At 34.9% G+C, this 16509-nt stretch overlaps 1 protein-coding gene across 1 annotated transcript in view; it reads right to left on the reverse strand.

The window, feature by feature from the left end:
• The window catches only part of LOC145688295 (complex I assembly factor ACAD9, mitochondrial-like), a 46994-nt gene that overhangs the window by 12159 nt on the left and 18326 nt on the right, over nucleotides 1-16509 (reverse strand). Inside the window, exons 4-9 of the mRNA XM_081762298.1 lie at nucleotides 13465-13590; nucleotides 10814-10934; nucleotides 8804-9015; nucleotides 7793-7961; nucleotides 5869-6035; nucleotides 3382-3588 (exon numbers count right to left, since the gene is read on the reverse strand). Of these exons, the coding sequence (XP_081618424.1) occupies nucleotides 3382-3588; nucleotides 5869-6035; nucleotides 7793-7961; nucleotides 8804-9015; nucleotides 10814-10934; nucleotides 13465-13590 (1002 nt within the window). The remainder of the gene's footprint in view (nucleotides 1-3381; nucleotides 3589-5868; nucleotides 6036-7792; nucleotides 7962-8803; nucleotides 9016-10813; nucleotides 10935-13464; nucleotides 13591-16509) is intronic.

The raw sequence follows: 16509 nt of genomic DNA on the forward strand, positions 1-16509 counted from the left end.
CTGGTCTCTTAGTAAGCGCCACACACCACTGTACGAAGCGCACACGTGACGCCCATTTTGAGGGATACTTGTTGATGGAAATTCTACACAATCCAACACCATCTCCTCAAACTCTAGTGTACGAACATTTCATCGTCTAGCGCTCTGAACATCTTTTGTTGGTTTCTCTCTGTGGCGACAAATGTCTTTCAATTCGGATTATGTCTGTTCGGAAAATTTTGTCAGCACTTCCATTTAGCTTTCTGGATATTACAACCTGCTGCATCATACGTTCAATGCATGTTTACAAACACATGTGAAGTGTAATTTTCCAATCTTCGAACACCAGAGGTGCATTTAAAAAGTCTCATTGTGTAAACAATTCGATAGTGTATTGTTTCGCTTGCTAGCGTTATCAAATGTTGAGAAGCGATTACTAAAATGAAATATTAAGCAGCCGAACTAAGTTATGAAAAATAGAGCTATCAGATATAATGAACTTATAAGAAATAATTTCGATAATGTTACGCAAAGAAGCAGGATACATCGACACGATAAACACAATAATTAGTGCAGCTCCTTACTAATTCAAGATGGATGGTGCTTCAAATAGGCGTTTTCGACTTTAAATTCCCTATCTCACAATACTTTTACAGGACCCCTTTACCATCTGTATGCATTTTATCCAAGAGGTTACACACTCCCTGTATAATTACGAGAGATCCCAGGTAAAGCAAATCGAGGAGGGTACTGATTTTTAATATAAAGACTACTTATCAATAGCTCTTTTTTGGTTTCCTGATACAGGGTGAAGAATATAAACAGCGTGCTTTTAAAAAATAAATAAATTTATTTCTTACCTTACATGGACAGAACTTATACCGTAAGTAGCGGAAACTGTACAAGATTCTCACGCACTACTAGTAATTTGCTTTTTATATTTACTGTGGAGCTGGTTTTCAATTGGTTCGCAACAGAAAAAGGCTTTTGTGTGTGTTTTGATATACCATAAACTGGGTACACTTTGACCCTTTAAAGGCAACTTTGGCCCAAAGGAAGAGAAAGATTTGATTTCTTTCTACATGGTTATTATGGTTTCTATCAGTAAGAAAAGTTGTGGATCGAAGTACTACAACATTGAGAATACATGAATATTGGCGCTAGTGATTTGTTTGCAGAATGTGGGAAGCAAAATGCTAGCAATTGTTAGCAAGTAAACATTTATCATATTTCAAGTTCCACAACTTTTGTTCATTTCATTAAGGTGACATATCCTGAATGCACAAGTAGAATATAAAAACATCTTCATTAGCGAATATTGATAAGCTAACGCCTTAACAACTTTTTTTTTTTTTTATTATTACGCACAAACTATTAAGCGTTGAATTGTGTGGGGTAATATTGACCCAATTTTTTGGGGCAACATTGGCCCATATTTTCTGTGTTGGTAATGGCCCAATATTAAAGATGAAATGGTGTACAAATGCTGCGATGAAATAAGAAAGATTAATCCCCCTCTAGCTTCTAAAGGAGGATATTATACAGTGCCTGAATTGCAAGAATTTTCTTCCTAAAACTAAGCAGTATGGTACTGATAAAGTACTCTACCGTAATGAAGAATAAGGTGCTCTTATTTTCGGATATTAAGTATTCATCCACTTAGAGAGATTTTCATTGAGCGATATTTTTGTTTGCCTCTAAATTGAACAAGGTGATTTCACCTCTATGCATGTAGTATCGGTATTTTAAGTTAAGTATTCAGAAATTTGTAGCGTTCTTTTATAGATGTTTCGTAATCACTCAAGTAGAATACAAATATTTTCATCAGACAATATTTCTCGTTCGATTGAAATTGAGTAAAAACATTGATAGTTTCACCAATGTGTTTATAATACCAATGTGTTCTTCTCTTCTGCTTCTTAAATACAGTGCTACAATAATACTTTCGTGTATTAATTAATCATTTTGACAAATGGGCTAAAGTTACCCCAATCATGAAAAATCTTGCATGACATCAAAAAATTGGGACTATAATCATTCTTGGTCACACTGAGTTCTCACTGCTTTCAAAAGAAAGGCACAGGATTGCATTTTAACAAGGAGAAATGTCATTAAATTGCCTACCTAATCTTAGGAAATATTAGAATGGGAATTTTGAAAATTAAAAGGCCAAAGTATACCCAGTTAACGGTATGCTTAAAGTGCAGTGTGAATTTCGTTCATTTTTTTCTTTTTTTTAAACATAAAAAGAGACCACACAAGAATAAGTAGCGGTACCGACAGTTTGTGGAAACTGCATGTCCAATTCCCTGCTTGCTCAACCAAATAACTTGCAAGGCACTACGCTGAATATCCCGCTCACTCTTTCAACGTTGTCATCAGACACACGAGGTCGATCAGAACTCTTGCCTTGACACGCAGCCAGATTCCACACATCTCAAGAGCCGCAGTAAGCATGAGAAACAATCTGCTGGCAGCGCATGAGAAACTTAGATACTTGCTACTGCTTACGGTAAAAGTTTTTTTCATGTAAGATAAGAAATAAATTCATTGTTAATTTTTAAAACCGCAGTGTTCTATAAACATGTTATATATCATGACAGACAGCCAAAGCAAATGCGAAAGCAGCATTTTCCTCACAGAACATATAAAATAGCACTATTTTCCACCGTGTAACTATCGAATCAATATTTCAGTTCCCTAAATCTAAAGTCATGATTTGATTTCAACGCCATTACTTTAGGCTTTAAAAGATAAAGGATAAGAGATACCAGTCTCCCTCCTACACTGCCCAGTCGCCATACCGACTGTCCACGCCATATTCCATCGATGTCAGTTACAATACTCCTCCTCGAATCTGCACATCAGATTAATACTTCAGCAATAACTCAATATACTACTACATACTTGGATGCTGGGAAAGAAAATAAAATAGATTAACACTTTGCAGTACATGGATTCGGCACTAGGATTCTTTCAGCGCCTTGCCTTGCTTGTTTCACTAGGGGCTTAAAATATCAGTATATTCTGTAGTAGTAATAACCTACCTCTTGGAAACGTCACGTAAGAATGGGCCAACGAGGGATATGAGATTATTTTTCTAACAAAATATTATTATTTTGATTAGTATCTAATTCTAGTCTAGTCGTATAAACCAGATTCAAAATTACCACGTGGTATTCAACATGATCAGATTTTCGGTATTTTATGTTCTTGTAATAAGAAGGCATAAATAATAATAATAATACGATGATGATGATATTGTCTTCAACCGCTATCGGAACACCGAATATTACAAAAGATTATTTTCACTTTGTTTAGATCATTTTCTCCTTTTGAAACATAATAGACAACATATAAGCAAGAATATTTTGCTACTGAATTGTAAAAGATGATACTTACCTCTTCGCTGGCATTTCTCAAGCCTATACAGTACGAACGAGATGCCCTTCCTAGCACAGCTGTCATCGCATAAATATCTATTACAACATCAGATAATCGTTTCAGCTCCATTTGGTAATCAATGACATTTCGACCATTTCGGGCTAGTACAAGTTCTACAGCGTACTTCAAGCGCAATACTGTATATTCCAGTGCATCTGAACAGTCCTTAGAAAGAAAAATATCTATGTAAAACAAGCTAATTTAATGGCAATGTTATTAATAACAAGGGAGTATTAAGTATGGAACGAGCTCTTTAACGTATGTGCAAAAAAATAAATCACAATACACGGTACGGGTCAATAACAATTCGGAATTATTTATATCAACTACGATTAACTATTGGATTTAAGTCGTAAATTAAAGAAAAATGAATGATGATACACTGACACAGACTGAACTATACTTTAATAGGGCAAGTTCAAAGAAGTGTACTTACTATCACAAGTTACACTTCATTACAATAGATCAACTTGCTACAGCCAATATAATTATTTCAATAATGGAGAGAGAAAAAAAGTTTAAAAAAAAAAAAAAAAATCCAGACCTTTTGTTCTCATATTATACTATTCTCAATAATTTTTCATTGGCGAATCCAAATGTCACTATTAAATTTTGTTAAAACTGCAAAGATCAATTGAACACACATTAAGCCGCTCAAAATAAAATATGCAAAAAAGTGAGTTATTACAAAATACGACGCACGTCCAGAAAATAAGTGTAACAGATTTTTGTGGGTTAAAAAAATATTTAAAACAGAACTTCAACATGGTTACATCAGTACATAGTGAACTATTTTTCCACGTAGTTGCCATCCCTCTCGATGCACTTAATGAGACGAGAGATCAATTTGTTTATGCCTTGGTCAGAGAAGTCTGCCGCCAACTCTTTTGCCCAATTCTTCCTCGTCAGTTGATTTTTTTTTTTTTTTTTCCACTCATGTGCATCTTCAGGGTTGCGAACAGATGATAGTCTGAAGGTTCATAGTGCTCCAAAAACTGTTTGGAGGTTGCAATTCGATTCAATTTGTGCTGCTCTGTCAATTGTTTTCGGACCCACATTGTACACCGCTTATGAAATTCGAGTGTTTGCGTGATTGTTTCATACAGCAGAGATCTGGAGATTCGTGGGAACATCACCGAAAGTTCATCCAAAGTCAATTTGCAGTCGCCAAGAACAGCTTTCTCAATTTTTCAACAAGCGAATCAATCAAAATCGACAGTCTTTCACTCCTTTGTTCATTGTGCGCATCAGTACGATTGTTTTCAAATTCCCGACACTATTTAAACACACTCGTACGATTTATAACTTCTTCGCTATAAACTGATAACGCTGCGAATCTCGCACTTGGCAGCAGGTTTTATCGACATCTTTTACGGGAGACGTTACTGTGGCCACAGTTGTGGTCGTATTGACGCGTGGCTGGGCTCGGTGGAAAGAGTAGGAGCTAAGCTATACGGCAGTGTAACCAACATAGCAAGAATACAGTTCCTCTGCCCGCGAGGGCCCTAGTACACTTATTTTGTGGACGTGCCTTATATTTCGAGATGTTTACAATGAAACAACAATTTATTTTATAGCGAAAAAATGTTTTCACTAACGATACAATTTCGTAGCACAAATTTTGCTATTTATAGTGGTTGCTCAAAAATAGTTACAGCAAAGCAATATGTACTAAGACAAAGATAACTCTGCTCTACAACAGCTCTACGTTTTTTTACGCTCATTTTTTATTTACACTGAACAAACTTGGGGAGCGAAGAAAGGGGTCCAAAAAATATATCCATAGTGTAAAGTGTGGATCATTGTTTATAAAAAGATTCACATCCTTTAAAATAAAATGTCTTCCACATTACTATGAATCAACATGAGAATTGATATAGGTTTATCAACTAAATTGCTCTCATATATTAAATAACTTATTAGGAAACTAATACTGTATGTTGGTGGAGAATTTTTAACTAACTATATGGCTAAAAAATCTGCAGAAACAAAAGCTCGCCAGTGGACTTTATTCCGTTCTAATCCAGTAAAGATTGTTGTTTCGTACCTCCCTCAGATTTCACCATATATTATCCACCAGATCTCTTTCTCGGAATTAATAATAGTATTTTTCCTAGAGGATTCCCAATTAATACATTGTGCATTCAGTTGGTATATCTCTTACAACCCCCTAATTCGAACACTTTCGAGGGCTTTTTTTTTTTTTTTAAATATATTAAAATCTTAACCTAACAATCAGAAACGTTATATTGCAAGTATGACAAATCTTCTACAAAAATGTAAAAGCTACGTGCACCTATGTTCACGAATAGCAGAATTCACGGACGAAATCATTGTAGTCAGTGTTCACGTTCAAAATTATTATATGGCTCTATTGTGATTCTGCCTCTGCACACTTTGCACTACTACCGTCGCTTAATGTAAGGAAATGGTTACTGAAATCACCTTTAGCGAAGGATGCAGATAGGCATCTAGACCAAGATTTAACTTTGGTGAGTCTTGTATTTGTCGACGTCTTTCCCAGAGTTTCGATACGACAAATCCAGGATTCATCAGAGGATTTCTTAGCTTCTTAACTGATTCACGCAGTTCATTCCCTGCATGTTGAAGACCTAAAAAAGAAATAAAAATAATTCTGTCACTGCATGCCGAAGGACAAACAATAGTACTGTACTGTTGCTTCAGCATGCTATGAAATGGAATCAGATTTTATGAACTGTTGCTTCAACTCATAGAAACTTACATTCACACCTCTACGATTTATGAACACAGAGATCAACAAAAATACGCAAAAACTAACCTGCCAATCAAACTTTGTTTAGTGCTTCTTCCTCCTAACTTTTTCTACTACTTCAATTTCTCGTTGTATATGTGATATTATGTACTAATTATATTGTTGGTATAGTAAATGAATGAAAGAGTGAGATATACTGTTTGTAAACAGTCTATAGACACATAAGTAACATTCAAGAAATTTACTAGAAATTAATATATTACGCTTTCTTCTGGTATAAAAGGTGTCAGTACTTAACTAACTAACCAACTCTATGGTCTATGGAATCCGGAGGTTCAATGCCGCGTTCACAAAGGCTCTCCATTGACTTCTGTCCTTCAGCCAACTGGATCCAGTTTCTACTTTGTATTCCTATTTCTGCGAAATTCATCTCAACATTGTCGCCCTATCTGCGCCTAGATCTTCCTCATGGACGTTTGTCGATTGGATTTCAGTTAAAACTTTGAAGGCATTCCTACTTTTTTCCATTCTCGCTACATGCCCTATCCACCTGACCCTCCTAGACTTGATGACCCTAACAATGTTTGTGGTGGGGACACTCGGTCGCTACACAGCTTTTTCAGGCCAGCCATCTTAAGTGAGGTTTATCCTGAGTTTCCCCTTATTCACACCAGGCATATGCCGGGATGGTATCTAACATAATGGTCCCAAACCGCTTCGTTCCATCCCTAATCCTTTCTTCCTTCCCTTTCAACGGTTAATGTGCTCATCGAGGGACGTCATCCCTCATATACGTGACGGGCTAAATGGTCTTAGGTGCTGACAGCCTAAAAGTCTAATTACTAATCCTAATCCTAACAATGTTTGGTAAAATGTATAAATTATGCAGTTTCTCGTTATGAAGTTTCCGCCATTCCCCATCCCCATTCCTCTTGGGCCCGAATATTCGTCTCAAGATCTTGTTCTCAAATACTTTCAGTCTGTGTTCTTCCCATTAAAGTAAGTAACCATGTTTCGCAACAGGCATGATTATCGTTTTATATAAGACATGGTGTCAGTATTTAACATGAGTAAATTACAACAACTTCCTCATTTTTAACATCTGACATACTCTTATTTAACATTTCATTTGCGATAATGTTAATGCACCCAATATTGATATATTCTACAATGTTATTAGCGTTTAACGGGGAAACAGAGACAAACACCAATAGATACGTCTCACGAAGTAAAACAAAATAATATGGATGGGTGTAAAGGGTCATGCGTAGTTTTCGAGAAAATGGAGAAAAAAAATTGTAAACTCAAAAAATTGATGCTGTACAAGATCCCCATTTTTTGAAGTGAAATTGATAGTAAAAATGCTCTCATTAAGTTCGTTATTACACTAGCAAGTAAGACGACAGTACATAACCTAGCTAATGAAGTATTGCCTAAAATTATCACTAAGTCTTGAATTTTAATTTCTGCTTTAGCTAAAATATTGTCCAAATATGAGACAAATATCAGTCGATAATCACATCAACCTGAACAAGATACCATGTTTGAGAATGAATCCAGTCGCACATTATTCATGCTTTGAATCTTACAGTTACACTGTTGAACTGAAAAGTTCTTTAAATTCCAAACACTTACCCATCAGAGCAATAAACATCCGTAGAATTTCATTAGTTCCTTCAAATATCATCAGTATTCGACTATCCCGCAAACATCGTTCAATAGGATAATCTTTCATGTACCCCATTCCACCAAATATCTGAAGTATTTCGCTTGTAGCACTCCAGCATGACTCGGAGCTAAATACCTACGAAATACAACATATAAGATACAATTTTGTAACAAAATCACATGCAGTAAATTAGGACCGCTGTAAATAAAATCAAGTTATTAAAAATACAGTGATACCATTTCAAATGTACTTGTATTCACTAAAAACATATGCCCAGAAGAATGGAGAACACATCCCTGTTTTTTGTTATTTTCTTTCTATATACGTTCACGGAATTAGACCTATAATTGGTGGAAACTATCCAATCAAATACATAAAAGTTACTAGATTTCGAATACCTGGAAATGTTTTGTTCGTCCATAATGCGGTTTCATTTTAATTAGAAACGCTTTTATATTGTAGTACCCTAGCACGAAAGATGTACAAATACACTATTAAAAAAAATAAATAAATAAAATAAAATACAAAAATATTAATATGTAACTTGATTAGGCATAAAACTAAAAGAGAATGAAACAGAGTAACATAGAATTCAGTTATATTAGAATTCTGTATTGCTTTTTTAAATGAAAGGTATACACGCATTACGATAACAGCTTTATTATTATCTAGCTTCTTTTTTCCTCAGTTTCAAATAATCTTCCCAATGCAAAATGTGAGGTAACCATTCAAATAATATTAGAGCCAACTACATAGAATAAAAAATAGTTCATCTGACCCATCCTCAACAACACCAATGCTGATTCGGCAATGCAGAATTTATTTACGTTTTTACATTTAATACTTACAGTACTTCATTAGGCAAATTTCATACTAACTTTAGAGTACACATACTGCGAACATTTCAGGGCACAATTTAAGATTTCAATTTATAAACAAATGAACAACGACTGAGAGAAATAACCTACAGTTCCTACCTTTACTACTGCTGCCTCTACTGAACAATCGGGATTCTGAACACTGTCTAACAGGCCAGACGTAAGATAAGTCATACTTTCCATGGCGTATGTAGCACATGTTAATTTGGCGAATTTTTCTTGAATAAGTTCGAAATCTTTCAACTGCTTACCAAATTGTTTCCGATTCACAGCGTGTTCTACAGCCATTTGAATTAAATATTTCAAAACACCTGAAACAACATTAGTTACAGATTTCAGTATAATAATATTTCATAACTGCAATAGATTTTTTTATTTGTTTCTTTACTTGCACACAATGTAAGATAGAATGTTTCCTGTATATCATCGTAATTAGTCAGACATACTCCTGTAGTTGGAGATGAATGGATGAATAAATAAATAAATAAATAAATAAATAAATAATAAAATAAATACAACCACACTAACCATTGAAAGACAATTATTAAAACAGTTTTTGTGCTATGTCCTGAATAGCTTCTGTAAAAGAAAGAATCTCACGTAGCACGTTTTATTCTATGTTTGAAAGAGAACATATCTACTTTCAGAGCAACAAAAGCAACCAACCTACATATATAAATTATAAAAGTTTACGCTAGACTAGGGTTCCCATATTTCCCGACTAAAAAAACCGGGACACTTTATGAAAATTTACAGTACACTTGCATTCAGTTATGCTCTTGCTGAAATATCACAATTAAGTAAATAATAGGTCAACAGCCACCATAGCAGCAGATTATTCCTATTAATTGAGCATTGATGACTAATAAAAGCGGTATTTTTTAAATATCACATGAATGATATTATCTTGTGTGTTTGGAGGAAAACAGAGACATGTAAATCAGGGTCTGTTTCGTCTAAACCGGAACGTCTGGAAGTTTCATTTTTATATAATACAAATCTTTACTAACACTGACTATAGCAGGTGGCCCAAAACTAGAGGTATACAGTAACACTTCGTGTTATTATTTTATTTTTTAATTTGCAGGTATTGTTAATGATGGGAGAGTATTTAAGTGAGAAACAAATAACGAGGTTTGAAGCAGTATTGGCATTCTGAAAATGCCAACAGGGTACGCATAACATGGATAGAAGCGTTTGATACTCCGTACCGGCATGTCTGACCATTCATCGCACTAGGGACAAGTATGATCAAGAGGTCCAGTGGCAAATTCACCCAAATCTGAACGCCCTTGAAAGAGACCAGATCACAGGCGTCACGTCACAAAATCAATTATTAACGCCAACGGCGACTGGAGCCACGCGTTTGGTTAGAGCTGCCACATCACGCAGAATATTCGAAGTTGGTCAGACAAGCACCTGGTCAAAGACGCCAACGGACACAGGAGTCTTATGCGCAGTAGTGCTACGTTGCTCTTCATGCATATTTAGTAGTTTTTCAGTTTTCCCAATCATGAGAAAGTGTCCTGTGATTTGTTTTATTGTTAAACCTATAAACGTGGGATACCATTTTACATTAGCATTGCCTGTTGGTGTCCTACCGCTGCAGAAAGTAACCAACCTGTACTAGGTCATTACTAGCTATCTTTGCATCTAGTCTGGTTTGGAGCAGAGCGAAGTTTGACTGCCCACGCGGAAGTGTCCGGAAGACCAAGCGCGTTAGCGACGACGGATATGCGCGTAAAGGAACGAAAAAATTAAACGAAAATTAAATCTTTGAGTTTTACATCCCACGGTTATGCTGTGTGGGCTAAAAGAGAGAGTGATGAGAGAATTAAATTCCTCTGAAATATCAGGCATTAACTACGCTACAATTGACTTTAAAATACTCAGAGTTCAACCTAATTTTGAACAACGAATTTCTTCCTAGTTCGAACACTGGTCAGCAAAATCACCATTTTCTTAAACGCTCTGTGTTTAAAAGATAAAATACTGTTTACTGTCACGATTAATATTGATAGCTGTACTATATAAACGTCAATTTAGTACTAAGAAAAATAGATAACTTACACTTTTACTGCTAAAAATACGAGAAAAATAAGCGTGTACCTGCTCCTGAGCTTCCCATACTAAATCTGCCACTATTAAGAATATTCATGGCAACTTTAAATCCACCACCAACTTCTCCAAGAACATTTTCAACAGGAACTCGAGTGTTGTCGAAATTTACCTGAAAACATACATAATCTTACTACTACAGAAATATTTCTCATAGTACAGCCTTTTACAAAAGAAACTCATTTTTTGACTGCAATAGCAAACACAACCGAAACGAAATATTGGCATAATTTAACAAACTTCCTGAAACATATCAGGGGATGAAAGATTCCCACCCCCCAAAAAAATCCTTTGTTTTTGATCAAACTTTTATTTGATTTTAAATGCATTATACTTAAGTATTAGAAAGCTAAAGACGTTATCGTCGTCCGAGGTACAGGGGTGCCCAAGTGAGTTTTAGAGCACATAGAGAATATTTAGAAGACATAAATTTTAAGTAAAATTTGTACAATTAAACTGAGAATGGTAAATTTGGGAGAAAGAAAGATATATATTGGGAGGAAGAATGGCAAATTTAGGGGTAGAGTAGTAAGTCTGTTGGAGAATGGTGAATTTTCGAGGGTGCGTCCAAGCCCTTGAGGCAGATGAATTTATACCAAAACTAATTAAATTATTGAATTGCAATTACTGAGACCATTTTTTTATTTTTATTTTTACTTTAAAACAATTAAAACTCAACAATTGAAGAAAAATGTTACTATCCTTAACTTTTCAGGGTGTCTACTAAAATTCCAAAATGAAATTTAGTGACTTTTTCGTGACCTTTTCTTGACTTTCATGACCGTTTTCTGATTCCGTGATTTTTTCATGACTTTCGTGACCGATAGACACCCTGCTTTTAAAAGAATATGGTAATATTACAAATACTGCTTAGTTTCAATCCGTATCTGTTCATCGTTTGGGTATTTCCATTTTCCTCAAGAATTTCAATGTATTATAGAAATTCGTATTCTATTTATAAACAAGAAACGTCGCGCTAATAGATGTCACTACCTGTGCTATTGCTTGCTTGCTTGATGGTAGCATGCAGGCAGTTTGTCAATTTAAAACTAATGTGAGAATTTACTAGCAACTTAACTCGCATGTCAGTTGTTGACAGAACTTCCAATTAAGCATGATTTTAATCTACACTGTACAACGGGAGGAAGAGTCGGGCGCAACAACTAGTGACAATAAAAATTATTATTATTTCCTATTATTAATATATTCCTATTATTATTCTGATATATTTTGAATATAATCGTATGACTCTGAGGTAATGTGTATTGCGCTAATCCCGATTTGACTTCTTGTTTCCGGTGTGTGTGTATCCTTGATGTTGGCTTGGATTTAATTTTGTATCATATGGTTAACTTGTCCACATTCGTAAGAAATTAAAAACAACAGCCAGTGCACAGTATGACATTTTAACAATCTAAGGAGATTCAATGAATGCAATAAAAAGAATAGACACATTAATGAAATTAACAGCAAGTAACTGATATTCAGACCTATTTACCCATATGTATAATTATTTCGTGCTTAGGCATGCACAAGAGCTCACTAATATGATCGAAAACCAATTTGTACGAGCAGATGATGCATGCCTCTTATTCCTCATAAGACGATGATTCATGGTAGAGTGACTAAGCAACACAATCTGTCTGTATGTCATATGTTCTTTACGTTAGTCCAGACAGGTTTTCCAATTTTTAGTCTCTCTCTTTCACACGAGCACAGTTTATTCCACTTCTTTTAAGACTTATAAGAATATTGATATGGAAACATTTTTAGGTGTATTTCGATTGATGATCTATATGAATTTATTCAGAAAACTGTTTCACATGAACATATACGAGCTTGTAATTGAAATATTATTCATTAATACTTTTGCTGCTAGAAAACAAGGGAACGAGTTGTGGACATTTGCGTTTTTGTATTTGTTTCCTTGCTTTCAGAGTGGCCACAATTGCAAAACAGAATTTTCGATATTTGGTTTGTAAATAATAGAACGGAGTGCTGTGACAATTCGTGCTACAACAATATGATCAGGTGACGTTTCGTGAAGGTAGTAAGATTTAAAAAGATTCTTAAAAAGCTTATGTCAACAAATCGAGAAAAAGATCGATTGGTGGCAGCGAGGTTACTCGTAAGGTGAGTACCCTTCAAAGTCGATGTAATATAAACCGAACAACCTTCTATAGTCACAAGATGTTCAAGGTAGCACCATTACTTTTTGGAAGAATGCTCTTTTAATTGACACAATGCGTACATTGAAGGCATGTAATTTCTGAATCATCACAGATGCTTATTTAACACACTTGAGTCTCCCAAACAGTTGGAAATGTTTTGCCTTGTTACCAACTTAGTCAGTATATAACAGTGACTTGAACAGCACGCTGTTTCCACTCAACTCAATATTGACATTAAGTTTCAATTAATAACAGGGATAGTTCAAATAATACACTCAAAACCGTGAAGAAAATGAACAAAAAGAAAATTGTAACTTATTTTTAACTATATGTGCATTGCAGGAAAAAATAATTGAGAGAATTAACCACTTCAGCTCAAAAATGGATGCGGTTTAAAGGCACAAGCACTGTTATCTCCCTCCTTAACAATTTGTTTTAATACAGTAAAAAGTACCTATGTTTTCTACTCACTTCGCATGTGTTTGATCCTCTTATCCCAAGTTTATCTTCAGGTTTACCATGAGTAACTCCACCAAAGTCCCTTTCCACAAGAAAGCCGGTTACTCTGTCTTGCTTGTTTCCCAATTCATCTTCTACCTGCAGGAAAAGAAAATTTTATGATGTCTTGTGTTGTTAAGCCCAACAAGCTTCTTTCAGGCATATGGATCATAAGACTAATCACCATTATACTGTGGCAATATTACTATTAACACTAGGTTTCCTATCTTGGTATTAGTTTAGATCTTCCTCGACGATGCAAGCAGAACTCTAGTCAGAGTCAAAAATGAATCAGATTATAGTAATACACGATTATTACTAGCAATTAATAGATGCAATTAAGGTAAGGTTTTTACCATATATTTGATTGTATCTACCCAAACGTAACATCAGCAGCATATTATACCAAAATTTCAATAAACTGCATTACGTGATACGAATATCATGATAAAATAGTTCTTAAAAAGGAAGTACAAGCATGCAGTGTGGTTAACAGCGTAATGAAAAATAAATAAGAAAAACATAAAAAAGAAACAAAAATGGAAATACTATAGATATAGGAATAGTAATTAACACGGGATAATATGTTTTAAAAATTTCTTATTGTTCACGAATGTTGCCAGTTAACACTTTCATGACAAGGTCTTACAAATACAAACAAGTCAATCACGATTTTCAAATTATCCCTTTCGCATAAACAATTCTGTATATTTTTGTGCCGTACTATGGCAATATGACATGTAAAGTAGGGACAGAAATAAGCGACCCAAAACGCTACTAAAATTAACGAAGATTTTGGTCGTTTCTGTCCTGTACTTCAAGTATCCATAAAAATGAACTATTAGTTGTTTATATCTAGTGCTTCATTATTTCCGCATTTAACCCCCCTCCCCGTCGGTTTACTTGTCACTAATGAAATCCTCTGTCGTCTAAGCTCATAGAAAAAAAGAAACTAAGAAGACATAAAATTAAGAACAATGGATTGGTGAAGATTACTGGATTCCTGCACTTGAAATATCAATGAAATGAATACTATTAAAACAAGAACTTTTCAACAGACGTCAGTATTTTGAAAACCACTATTATTAAATTGAACTTTCACCGAGAATAAATACAAAATTACAGCGAAGTATACAAGTAAAATACGCGTAGTTGTAAAAATAATAATAATAATAATAATAATAATAAAGCCTACGTTTGATTTTTTTTCTGTGCAAGACTGACCTTTAATTGCTAATATAAATAGTATTTATTCCGTTTAATTTTGACCAAGTATTGATTTAGAACTTTATGCAGAACCAAAAGCCTGAACACCATAATGTTTCCCAAGTTTATACAACAGGTGAAAGTCTACCATCATGCCAAGTTTGATCCCAATAGGACGAGTTCGGTTGATGTTCTTTTTTGTGTGTTTGTGTTCGAATATGTAATCTAAAAATCTGAGTACCAACAACTCGGGAAACAAAAGTCTGCAAAACAGCATTTCACATGTTTATACAGAAGATCAAGATCTACCAATATGATCTCGATCGGATGAGTTCGGTGTTTGACAATTTGTTATCGAATATATCATACAAATTCGACCGGGCTTAACTCGAAATCGAGAGCATGGACAATATAACTTATATAGCAGGTTAAGGTCTATCACTATACCGCGATTGATCCCGATCGGATGAGTTCGGTGTATTTTTTTTTTTTCGAATAGATCACTACAAATTTGACTGTCCAAACTCGGGAAGCGAACGTTTCCACAACACAATATTTCACCTGCTTATATAGTAGTTCAATCTTTACTACGTTGCCAAATTTTATCCCGATCGGATGAGTACTGTGTATGACCTTATATTTTCGAAAATTTGAGCCAAATTTTGACTGCTCATACCTCGGAAACTAAAACCTTGCACAATGTGATATTTCATGCTTTTTTGTAGCAGGTTAATATCTACCTGCATGCCAAGTTTCATCCAGGTCGGATGAGTTCCGCTGAACTCTACGATATATAATATTCTTGATTTTTTCCGGGAAAAATGAATCAAGGACGAAAAGAATTATGCATGTTATTCTTTAAGTACACACACACACTAGTATGAAAATTCAAGACGAAAATGATCCGTCCCTCCTCTGGAAAACAGTTAACCAGTCTCACAGATCAGTTAATACTGTTTATACGTATATAGGTTTTTAAGATACTGAACGAACCATGTTTGCCTCTCAATCTCCACTTTCAAATCAAAACTTTCGTCCTCTTACGAAGAATTTTTCAAGCAGAGAAAATGTATACGTAAAAGTGAAAAATATAATAAATAAATAAAATAAAGCACAGTTAACTATTACTTCCCAGAATGTGTCACCTCGAATATTATGCTCAATCGAGTTGAGTTGAGTTGATTTTGAGTTTAACGTCTCGTTCAGCAGCGAGGCTATATGAGACGTTGACCTACTGATTAACATGGAATCCGAACCACATGAGCTCCCGCCGGGAATCCAACCCGGGTCTCCCGCGCCAAAGGCGCGTACGCTAACCATTTAGCCACGGAGAAGCTCTTATGCTCAATCGAGTCCTAGTGTTTATATTTATACAGATATTCTAGACTTTCTTAGTACTATTTATTACTGCACATCACTTACATGCATTGAGTTGATTTTCCCTTAAGCGTCTAAACAAACCTGGCCGAATTCTTTATCTAACTCCAATTTGCTCCTTCACACTAATGGAGACATTATGTCACACCACAAAATTTTTATTAACATTGTCAACGCACTGCAAACGCAAATGAGTGAACATTAGGTATGGAAAAATAGCTCCTATAATTGGTGATTTTTTTCCTTCAAATTTCTTGGAGACTGTAAAGGAGGTTATAAAATTACGCAATGGAAAAAAAAAAGTCCTGAAGAAAATTTTAATCAATTTACGATACAAAAAGAAATATCGACGCACTTTTTCCTCTCGATCATCTGAAGACTGAGGCTTATTAGAAACTTCTACAATTGTTTTCTTCCACATCCCCTTTACGTTCT

This window comes from Thermobia domestica, chromosome 6 (genome assembly GCF_964235325.1).
Source record: "Thermobia domestica chromosome 6, izTheDome1.hap1.1, whole genome shotgun sequence".
Taxonomy (NCBI): domain Eukaryota; kingdom Metazoa; phylum Arthropoda; class Insecta; order Zygentoma; family Lepismatidae; genus Thermobia; species Thermobia domestica.